At 39.6% G+C, this 12,288-nt stretch overlaps 1 protein-coding gene across 1 annotated transcript; it reads right to left on the bottom strand.

Moving 5' to 3' along the window:
* Window positions 1–5,648: 5,648 nt before the first annotated feature.
* ATP6V0E1 (ATPase, H+ transporting, lysosomal 9kDa, V0 subunit e1) lies at window positions 5,649–11,916 on the bottom strand. The gene is made up of 3 exons (XM_010002078.1): window positions 11,828–11,916; window positions 10,936–10,983; window positions 5,649–5,742 (listed from the first exon to the last, which is right to left on the bottom strand). The coding sequence occupies exons 1-3, from the start codon at window positions 11,914–11,916 to the stop codon at window positions 5,649–5,651; spliced, it is 231 nt and encodes a 76-aa protein (XP_010000380.1).
* Window positions 11,917–12,288: the final 372 nt, after the last annotated feature.

The raw sequence follows: 12,288 nt of genomic DNA, 5'->3' as shown, positions 1-12,288 counted from the left end.
GGGGTGCGGGTGCGGGGGGCGCTGCGGGTCTGGGGGGCCCTTCCCTGCTGCTCTGCAGCCGCCCGGGAACTGCTCCCTTGGCCTCCATCACCGAGAGACAGCTGCAGACGTGACTTCAGAACATAAAAAGGCCCGGCCCTTCTTCATCTTTGTAAAGAATATTTCTTGTACTGTTTTGGACAATTTGCATTTCACCCCGCTGTGGTAATAAAAGCTCTACATGCTGTACCCAATACCCATCGTGCCTGTTGATACAAATTAAACAAACCTTTTTTTTCCCCCAGGTAACGTGATTCTGGAAACACAGGACCAGACCCCACCTGTGACACCTCTGACTGACTGAAGTGCTTCTGTAATTTTCTGTGGAGGAAAAGCAAACTTCCATAAACTCTTCATAGCAACTTCCCGTGAGGGGCACAGATGCAGTTGCTGTAATTCCCTGAGCAGTATGAATCCAGTCAGTTTCCTTCATCTAACTTTTTACCTTCCCCCAAAATACCCCACACCTCAGCAGACCCTGGCTCCCCTGCTATTTCAGCCCCCAGCATCCTCCCTTCATCTATAGGTCAATATTTTGCACTCTCTTCTGTTGCCACAAAGCAAGGGGACACTGTGGGAGGCTTTGATACCTGCGGCTTTGATACCACCAGCGGCTGGATCCGTCTGTTCCCGTTTCCTGCAGTCATGCAAAACCAGAAACTGTCCCAGTGTTAATTCCTGGCACACAAGGAGCAGACCGTTCCATAGTCACGATGCAGAGAGTGGGTCACACAACATTCAGCAGAACAGAAACAAAACATGATTTTTTTTTCAACTTCTTCACTCATGCTCCTGGCTGCTGTTTTAGAGGGAATATTAACCACTGGGATAAAGGGAAATTTCTTTATCTGTAAAGCACCTAAATAAAAACTGCACCATGGCATGCTTGTCCAGCCTTTGAATCACTCTTTGATTGCATCCACCAGCAGTGAAACATGCCACGTGAACTCTTTTTTCTTCTCCCAGGAGCGACAGATTTTGACCTAAAACAGAAAGCTTGTTCAAGAAAGTGGTGATACCAACATACCAGTAGCACTGTTTGTTGCTGGATGTTTTCTTTTTGATGTTTCACTTCAGGGTAAACATGAGAAGCAGGTCAATAAGCTTTCAAAACTGTTACATATTCAAAACTCTCAATACCTTGAAACATTTTGCCTGCCATCCCCATATGATGTCATGGGTTTTATCCTCCACACCTTTAAAAAACACAACCAAACACCAACCTGAGGTTTTAGAAGATCATTTGGTGTCCAATTTTCTTGGGAATTCCTTGCCACAGACTATGTGCACCACTTCTCACTTGCTCAAAGGCAGCTCAGTAGCAGGTTACCTGCAAGCAACCCACTACTGCTGTCCCAGCTGTCCCTATGCTCACTGGTAAGAGTGGACGTGCTCTTGTTCCTTTTGCAGTTAATGTTGTCCAGTTTTTTATCACTTCAAGCTACAGAACTTTGTCAGGCTCTCAGAATTTCCTGCACAGTAATGAGTACTGCCCCACTGAACAAGTCACAGTGCTACCCAAAAGGAAAAGCAATAAACCACACCAGTATGTCCTTGTGCAAAGCAGTGAGAAACTAAGAAACAACTTCAATTTATCTGGACAGGATGTAAGGAGGTAAGAAAGCACATGTGAAGGTCTGCACATGGCAGGATTTATATTCCTTGAAGTTATTCCTTAGCAAATGACTGAGTAAACTCATACCCAACCTTGCAGACTCAGCTGACATTGAGGAGCCTCAGCAATCTTTCATCCCTGGCCTTCACTGCCACACATTTTATCAGGCCTGCAATTCCACATGCAAGTACCAAGTCAGTATAAAACAACTGCTGTGTCTTTTGTCCAATTCAAATTGCTTGTTCCTATATATATCATCCTCCTAAAAGTTCAGGGAGTAAATCAATCTCCTATCAAAATTAGTACTTATTCTTCATTAAAACTAGTCATGTTACCTCTGCTACTGAGTCCCCCTAGTACCAGACAGTGGGAAGTTCATGGAGAAGAGGCTTTTGAGCTAAGCAGTCACCTCTTCTTGCAGACCCTTCAGCACTGCTGGACTGCAAACTTTGTCCTGTTTTAGAACTGCCTGAGAGGTCCCAATACAGGCAGAAAGTGCCCTGATCTCATCACACTGTGTGACTTCACTACAGTTTATCCACATCACCTAAGCTTCCTCAGCTAAACTCTGGTTAACTACTGTCTGACTAGAAGGGATGAAAAGCACATCATGACAGTTAAACATGGCACAAGAACATTTGGTATAAAGCAGAGGATTAGTTTTATTTCCAGGCATGAGAAATTTAAGATGAAATTTCCCAAAAATACAACTCATTTTAAAATATAAAGGCCATCAACATGTGGCACCACTGCTTTTCCTCTCTGCATTCAGTTTCATTGCATACAATTTTTTCAAGTGCAAACAGGACAGGGGTGAACAGCACAGCAACAGACAACATAAGACCTGTAAAGTATATACAGTGTTCCTACAGAATAAGTAGAATGAAAAGGAAAGCTGACTCTGTGACCCATTAGAACTTTATAAATTTTCATCACATCTGAAGTTAACAGTGAAAAATTTACAGTATCAAAAAGGAGTATAAATTGTATTAGGCACAGTGTTAAACTGTAGAGTAGGAAAAACAAGGCTTTGAACAAGCCATTTGAAGCATAATAGAAAGATTAAGGCATTAATGCAGACTTGGTATCCAACAAACTATATTAAGGGCATCTTTGGGTCACTGGAGTTTTTCATCTGGAAGAAATATCTTCTTTACCTGCAAAGCAAGAGGCAACTTAATTATTCCTTTCCACAGAGAAAATTTGCTAATTGAAGACCTAGTTGTTAGCAACAATTGTTTCCATTCCACAAATGCACCAAGAAATGGTCAAGAACTGTAGATAATTCACCTATATGAAGCTTCAAGAATAATTTCTACTTTCTTGCTTTCTTAGCATTTTTTAATTTCTGGAGTTACTTTAAGTAGCTTTATTACACTATAAACTGCTAGAACAACTATTTCACTGGAAAGTTTTCAATGCTTTAACAGTATCCAGTGATCTGGACAGCCCTTCTTGCACTTGTATGAAGGAAGTTCCTGGTCCAAGAACACAGACTGTACCTTCACAAGTTGGAGGAGAAAAGGTAGTGTTAGATCACATGGCTTAGAGGAGGCCATAGCCCTTATTTACAGAAATTTACATGTTCTTACAAGCCATTAACTTGATGATGTATCAGATGACTTGTCTATACAAGCATCACTTGAATTGGAGGATACTGACCAAAAAAAAAAAAGACCAAACTTATGTTAATTTGGCACAGGTCAATCAAGGCAGCTCTGTGGAAGCTCTTTGCAGGAGCCTCTGCATTTTCAGCTTGCTCCCCTGCACAAGTAAAATGACTTAAGACTATCCCTGTTTTTAACAAGGATCTCTCTACTCTGGGAGTTACTATTTCATTCTCTTTGCATTGTCAATACTAATCCACCCAAACCTCAACTGAAAGATAAATGGGAAGCAGAAAAACGTTTAGTACATGCACCCTGAGTGGTAGAGAAGCACAACTTTAAAGCCAAAAATAAGTGGTCAAGCAAGAAACTGTAGCTACATTTAGAGGATTCTGTGCAGTGTCAGAGACCTAACCCAGCTCTTTCAGATGGAATCTAATTCACAGTTTCTGCCTGCTGAGAAACTCAACAGAAAGCTCTGAGTGCAGAGGCTCAAAACTACAGAGGACAGGACCCTGCAGCCTGATCAAGGCAGCCACCTCCTTGCTGCTCAGCTCACTCAACTCGGCAAGAGTAACTCAGACAAGATTGTGGAGAATAGTATGTCCTGTAATAGCACCTTTGTAGCAAGAAAGAACAAAGTATTTCTCTATGATATTGGAGGATTATTGTAAGCTTTTACTTTTTTCAAACATTCTTTTTCACAAATACAAGAACCTTCATTTTATTCCCAAATTAAGACGATGAAATAAAATATAACAAAGATTAAAGCAAACTGCTCCATATAACACAGCAGCATACACTATAAAGGTCTCAAATTCTCCATTAATATGTTTTAAAATGACAGCTCCTCACATAAACTCTTTGGCCACCCCGGACTGCACTAGTTCCCTCTTCTTTGGTACAAATTGGCCACCAGTTCTCTGGAAAATCCTTCACTGGGAGAGGATTCTTTTAGCAGTTCCTAGAGACCAAGAGTTGTATCTCAGCTCCAGTTTGTCCTTGCTGGTTACAACACACAGACCACTCACCAGTCAGAAGGAAGCCAAATTTTTACACGCAAGGCATCTACTTATCCAGATAACTACACTTCATTTTCAGATCCCAGGCAACTGAATTATCCTGTGGGATTCAAGATCTGTATGCCCCTTATCAGAACATGCTGGTCTCTGTTTTAGCCAATGAATTGTATGTTGACACGTGAGCAGTGAAAACCTAAGAAATTCAGCTTGGCTGACTTAGGTAATTACAGGGTTCTGCTTGAAGCCAGGCCAAGTCTACCTTGAGCTTCTGCCTGCTGCTTATAAAGCAAAGCTAGAGACACTCACATGCCAGCCTTGACAACCCCACAGTTCAGATGAAGCCTGCTCTGAAGCAGTGGAGCTTTGCTTCAGGGTAAATGTTCAGGATGCTTCACATACAGCATTTAACTGAGCTGTAACATCAATTGTCATCTGTCTGCTGCTATAGGACTTCTGTAAACATAAGTTAAAGTAGTAACAACAAGGGGGTGGGCAGTTAAACCTAACAAAAAACCCCACAGCTAAAGAACTAAGTGTGTTCAGAACTAACTGAACTGGCATTCCATTGCCAGCAGAAAAAACTAGAATCATGGGTACTTCTTTACACATCTATCCTCCATTTGAATCTTCAAGCCCAAATGCTACTGGTTCTAGAGAAACCTGAACTCAACACCGTAGTTTTAGTACAAGACTTTGTATTTTGATGGTCATGGCAGAAACCACACCCAAGAACTGCAACAACAGCATTCCAATAGCACTACCCAGATAGCAACCATCAGGCTCACCTATGATTAAAAGTTGCACACAGGCTATCATTTAAAAAACCCAAAACATTCATCTGTAAACTCAGTGCTATACACTGACAGGAGATAAAGAACCATCCTAATTTCTCAGTCTGATGTTCTAGATGAATGAGGGCTACTGTATGTTGCCTTGGGAATCAGAGCAGCAGGTAGTAGGTTTGGAGAGAGGGTTAACAGTTGTTAAACATGAGGAAATCCACTCATGCCAGCTATTAAGACACCTCAGCCCAATCACTTATTTTTTTTGTAGGAAGAATAAATGTTCTGCTCTTCTAACAAACCCCTGCTTACTGAACACAGCACCACATGACATGAAAGCAGAGAAAAATAACTACAAAAATTCAGTTGAAGCTTTTCATGGTATCCAGTCAATATGAACATCCAAAATATGTTTGGTTGCAGCCTACAGAAAGATAAGATTTCTCCTGCAAAAAAACTAGCCCTTCTGAACATACTGCTTCAACTACTCTTCAATGTCTCCTGAAGCTTTACCATGCCAAATATATGAATAAATCTGATGATACTCACCTAGTCAATAAATTGTAGCAGAGGACAGGCATCCTTAAGGCCAGTCATATTGGAGATACCAGATTGTTTCATTGCTTAACTGTGGCCCAAAGAGAGGGTTGAGTTGAGCCAGAATTGCAATCAGCCAACTGCAAAACAACCCCCCCAGACCAAAAAGAAAGAACATCAGCCAAATGACAAAGCTTACGATAACGGCAAGGCTTGTCCAAAGCACAAGTACTGCCAGTGAAGAGAAGATTATTTTCAGAAGGTCGAGTATCAAATAAAAATTTTACTCAAGCTCTTACAGAAAGACCAAACTCCAGCAATGAAGATCTGGTACCGAATCATTCTGCAACTGAAACAATAAACTGTCCCACTGGATTTAAAGAAACACAAAACCATCCGAGAGCATTTCTCTTGTATGTTTCCTCTGACAGGGAAGTGTTTTGAAACATGAAACTCAGGTATTTTGTGGGCTCAGAAGACAGAAACAGAAGAGAGACTGACCTTTTCTCAGTGCCTTTGAGGCACCCTTTAAACAAAAAACCTCTGAGAAACACACTCTCTTTTGCTCCTATTTTCAGTATAGGACAACCTCTCCTTGCAGACACGGTATATTTTTAATCAGAGATTGGACAAATGTGAATTTAAACCTGGCACAGAGGTCAAGAAACAGGGACCTGATGCCAAACGGTACAATGGTACAGGAATATATACACGCAGAAAAAAATTAAAAGCCCCATAACAACAAACTAAACATGACAACAAACCCCATATCATCAGCAACAGCAGCCTTGTCACCAGAGCAGCTCACAAACTAACACTGCCGAAGCCATAGCCAGAATGGAGAACAAGAGGAATGCAGTTTGTGGAAAATATCCAGGAAAGCTAAACAGAAATAAATATTCCACTGTGAAAAGATGTATTTGCTTTGTAAATATTACAAGATTCAGAAAAAGCAATAGGTGCTTCTATGGATTTAAATCTATGTTAAATACTAACTATATAAACACATTTAGTGAACACACTGGCTCATCTGTCTGCTATTTCTAGAATGCTTTGTAAGGAGGAGAAAAAGCAGAGCAGCTTTGTAATGGGAGCTGCCACAAATGTATCAGAGTGCTTAGGCAGTCATGGAAAATTCCACACAAACCTTGATGCTCTGACCAGCAAACGAAGTCAGCTCTAAAATGGCTAGAGCAGCCAGGGGCAAAAGATGTGGGCCAGACTTAAAGAAAACACATCAATCCTCTTAAAAATTTAGAAATATTTATTCTCAATGCCCCTTTCAGTTTTGCACAAAGTAAGACTCCAGTTAAAATGACGTGCTGAGCCTGCAGCAGTCTATCAGTCATGCAAGCCTTGAAATGTACAGCAGGCTCTACAAAGCAATTAAAACACCAGCAAGACCCCACCAAGAAGGACCAATAACCTTTAGGTTGATGTGCTTCCACTGTGCTACCCAAAGCGATTACAACAATGAATTCTGAAACCACATTAATGATTATGTTAAATTTACTTAAGGGAAAAGCAAATCAACTCCTAAAAATACCACAGAATTTATTTTGCAAGGGTTAATAACTCAGATACAAAAGACAGATAAAAGGGATGCCAGAGCACTGTACCATCTGCCTTTGGCATCCTGAGCTAACAGAAGTGGGAGGAGAGTAGGAACACTAAAAGCTTGTTAAAGCACATTATTCTCTTTCTCACTGTACAGAAGGAAGGAACTCTATGCACAAATACCTCACTGCTCTATGCTTCCTGAGTGCAGCCTCAGCATGGCTGTGAACTGAATGAGCTGGAAGCACATTCAAAATATTGACGTGTCCCAGCTGCAGAACCAGGCTTCAGGCAAGCACTGTGCTGCTTTCAAAAGCTATTTTTTGGGACCACGCTGGATACCCAAGCTCTGAGCCACAATGGCATTACAGGTCAATAGTATGTTCCTCCTCCCTGCCCTGCCAAGGCCTAATAATTTAAAGCAGCAGTTAGGCACTGAACACCACACCTCCCTTGAAACCAGAAGCCATGAAAAAGCTTTTCCCACGTTTTGCTGAAGTGATGCCACTTTATACAGTAAACTATCATGATAATACAAAACAAATTGTGGCACTCAGAGCAAAACAAAGCAAGCCTTTGTATCCAGTGTGTAATGTTCTAGAGTTACTAAAATCAGGTACAGCACTCGAGCCACCCACGGGTCCTTGTATTCTGCAAGATACCACTTACAACAGTTAATGTTAATTACCCGGCTCAGGCAAGGAAATTAAAGTCCCTTATGTTCTACCAGAAAGATTTTTTTAAAAGGTCTTTGTACCATAGCAGCCATCTGTCTATGCTGCATATTACAAATGAAGGTCCTCCTATCTCCATTTAAATGTCAATTTGAGCAATCGTATTTTAATCCTTTAGAATCAGTAGCAAATAATACCATTTTTCAAGGATTTTGTCCTCTATTAGTAGAATATCACAGAACTCTTTCAGGAACTGCTTTGCAACCAGCAGAACAGCTTTAGACTTTGACAGTACCTTGAAACATGGTGTAACCTGTAATTTCTGCAGCAGTAACTCCTTATACTTGTGCCTTGTATTTTATCAGGTTCCCCAGGCTTGTGTATTCTCCCCCAGAAGACTGCCGGGTACAATTTCTGTACACAAATTATGCACTTACCCAGGCAAATGTCTTGCATAGAACAACCAAATTAACACCACATGATCAAAAGGGTTATTCAAAATTATCACTGTTAAATCTAAACACAGAAGAAACAGCTTTAAATTTAGTTGGCACAAATTCAGTTTGATGCAAATCAATTTGTCAATCCAGTGGTGTTTATTGAAGATAGGAAATTTGGTTTTGTTCCTGTTTTCAACTGGTAACTCAAAACAGTATGAAAGCAATTCTAGCAGAGTTCAACTGTAAAAAGAAGCAGATAACAGCACAAATACAGAATATCCTACCTGGAACAACACAGCAAGCTATTTTAACTCTACCATATCCAACAAAATATCCTCAGAAACCACTCCTTTGCGCTTCCTCCAAGAATGTCATTGAAATTAAGATCTGTAATTTTTGAAATGCTTACCCCCAAAAAGGATACAGCAAGAACTTGCATATGTTTGCATAAAACAGAGGAAAGAAAGGTTGGACCAGATGATCTTTTGAGGCACTTTCTAACTAGGCCTGTTCTATGATTTTATACAGAATTCATGGAGGGAAAGAAAAAAAAAAAAAAAAAGACCAAAAAAACCCCAAACAAGACTGTGTGATGAGGGAAGTTCTGTCTTGGAACATGATGAAAAAAATCTTTTTGTTGTATTCTGGCAAGCAGACACCAGAGAAGTAATTAAGTAATTTATGATGTGGCTGGATATAATTACTGATGGCTAAAACGTAGTAAGATTTTGCTGCTTTTCTTTTTTCAAAGTGTAATTGGAGAAAACCAAAGGTAATACAGAAAACCAATTAGAGCTCACAAGATTATGAAAGAAACCTCTCACTGGATGTGCAAGAACATATTATAAATTACATTAATTACACTACATTTATAGTAAGTCTGTTTCAGTACAAAAATCTCAGTAAGTGAACTACTCCTGTACATCTGAAGAGCTCAGAGCATCCAGATTTCAGAAATTCCACCACAAATGCATTCCACATCATAAACCAGAGGATTCTGTAAATCCCATGTGGCCCCAACTTCAAGGAAATGGTCCTTCTTCAAACAATAAAAAAGAAACCCCAAGCTCCAACAATTTTAGTGAAGTAGGACATTATTTCTGTTCCAATATAGAGTAGGAGGAACTTAAGGTGAGAACTTTGAACTTAAACAAAACTCAAACCACCATGTTCCCTCTCTCCCCAGCTTACTGTACCCTAATAAAAATGAGCATCCAGTTGTTCTTTCTTAGCCAAGCACTTGGGACCTACCCAAAGACTGTGCTACTACATACTTCATGTGCAGGCAAAGAGGCCTTTATAGTACTGAGATTCCCAAATTCCAATCTGAAATTCAAGTTGCTGGCACTACAAAGCTCAAGTTTCTGCAGCTGCTCAGCAAAACTACTTAAAAAAACCCTGCCACAGATAGAAAACACAGAACCAGGTTTGCTGTACTGTTACAAACATCCAGAAGGATGATGTCTTAAAGACATCATCTGTCAAATGCTCTGACTAAAAAGAATAAATAGGCCTCACCTGTATAAAACCTTAATCACACATTATTAAACTAGATCAAACCTGCATAAGCCTGTGCCACAGGCCAACCCAACGTGGAACCAAACAGATCCCTCCTGGAAGGTGCTGACACTGATAAAATGGCTTTTGCCTGCCAGTTCTAAAGAACTTGAGATTAGAGATGTATTTCTCTTGAGTATTCATGTCAAGCTCCTTGGAGTAGCATAAATAATGGTTAAACACTTCAGGGAAGTTAAAATACTACTCAGATTCAAGTGATACTCTGAACAGTGATTTTATTACAAGTTAACCCTAAAGATCCAACCAAACTTTTATTCATTTACTCTCTGTAACAAGTTCTTCCCAAGCACTTTCTTTGACAAGATCAGTCTCTACAGTAAAAAAAAAATAAAATAAATAAAATAAAAAAAAAGAGAAAGAAAAAGCAATACTCATGTTTTCTGTTGTGGACTCCAGCTGCAGCTGGCTTACCTCTTGACAAAAAAAAGAAAACATAACACATGGTTTGAGGAGTTCCTCAACAAGCCATTTTGTCATTTCTACCAATTCTCTTGCAGAAAAATGGCAGCCTGAAAACATACTGTGCATTTTAAAAGGAAGTCTTAATATATCAAAGCATCACAAGTTTCTCACAAAAAAAATTTAAAATTATCATCTCTGAAAAAAACCCCCAATGTTTTGAGAATATATTCAACCAAACTCAGAAAAGCAAAACTCATGAGTAGGATGACATGGGTATCACCTTGGAAATAAACGTAAGGGTATAAAGAATGAAAAGAGCAAAAAGTCTGTGAATCAGAAAAATTCTAGGCTTGACAAACTGCCATTATACTTGTGAGCAAATCAGCCAGTGAGCTGGAAAGGAGCAATATCAAGCCAGTGCAGAGCACTACCCAGCAGTGCTGTGTCAGAGGGCAACAGGAACTCAGGTTTGTTTGAATTCAGTATCCACCAACAGGAAAATGTTTCCTTTAGCAGGCTGGGGGTCTTTAAAACTACATTCTAAGAGCTGTCAAAAATACCATGTGTTTAAATTTGTGACAGACTTGAAAGGCTTCTTCCTACATGTCTTGCAGCTATACAGAATTTGTGATTATATCAGAACTGCACCTTGATTAAGAGCCAAGACATTATTTATACTTACAACAGGTAGCAGCAAACAGCACATGTCACCAGCATTGTGTTGATAACACTGCCAAAAGGAAGGACAGAAACAGCTGATTAGGTGTCATGTTGTGACTGACCACAGATACATAGGAAAAAAAACCCCACCAAACAAGAACAACTTTGATCATATGGAAGGTGACTCAACATGAGTGTTCTAACTTCTTCCAGCTGAGTAAGCTGCAGAGGCAACAGCTAAGGCTCTGAAAAAGAACTAACACAGCTCTGGCAAACAGAGATAAGCAGCTGGATTTAACCAAAACCACTCTGAAGAGGAGCAAAATTTTATGCAGTGTCCTTGCTCCATTTCACAGTCACCACTACCAGTCAAAGTAGCAAACTGAAGCTGGATGATCTAATCCTAACAGCAAACAATAAACATTTTCACCATTTGCAAAATCCTGGTTATAGATAATTTCACTATGAAAATACATTTTTAATTTTATATCATGAATGAAGCTTTTACAAATTGAATACAAAATAAAATCTCAAAGCCATTTGAAATTATTTGCAGGATAAGATTTTCTTTTCTTCCTGAAAGAAAACTGACAGAAACCACACTTGAGCTGAAAAGAAGGAAGAACCAAGCAGTCCTTGAAACTGAACATGGTAAAACTGCAGCTTTACACACATGATTTTGAAATGGGAGAAATGAGGGGGTTTTTTAACAGTGAGAGCAGCACATGGAACTCAGTAGTGAAGTAGTTTGTGGGGGTTTTTTTTCCTTTTTATTTTTAATTATAAAAAGGTATTTCCTTCCATGTACTTCCCTCTCAAACTGAGTAACGAGAACTCATGTTGGGTCAGTAACTTCCAACCCTTCTGTGACATGGTGAGCATTCAATATTTTTCATCTATCAACACATATGCACCTTGTCAACTTCCAAATGAATGCTACAAAGTTAAGGCAGCCTGGATTAAGCTTCAGGAATTCCTCCTTTCTAAGGAGTCTCAGAGTCATTGGGAGTCTTAACCTACTCAATGTGAATTCTTAAGTTAATTAAAGATAGCATTGACTTCTTTTGTTAGAAAATTACCAATCCTAATCAGAAAAGGTTTTGGATAGAAGTGTATTTGGTTTTTGTCTTGTTTTTAGTTATGAGACGTTAACAAACTACACAGTGTTACTATAGATGTGCTGTAGAATCAGAACATAGCACATTTGTGTTCACGTTCATTAAACAATCACATTTAGGAACAACAGAACATCTGTTGTTGATCCACATACATCCCACATACTTTAAAGACAAGCCTAAAAGACACATTTCCAAGGTATTTCTAGAGACAGGCATATTTTCAGGCACAAAACACATGTCAGGTTTGAAACTGAAGG

Source organism: Chaetura pelagica, unplaced genomic scaffold (genome assembly GCF_000747805.2).
Source record: "Chaetura pelagica isolate M959 unplaced genomic scaffold, ChaPel_1.0 scaffold356, whole genome shotgun sequence".
Taxonomy (NCBI): Eukaryota; Metazoa; Chordata; class Aves; order Apodiformes; family Apodidae; genus Chaetura; species Chaetura pelagica.
The sequence above is the reverse complement of the archived record's forward strand: the minus strand, read 5'-3'. Positions and strand labels throughout refer to the sequence as shown.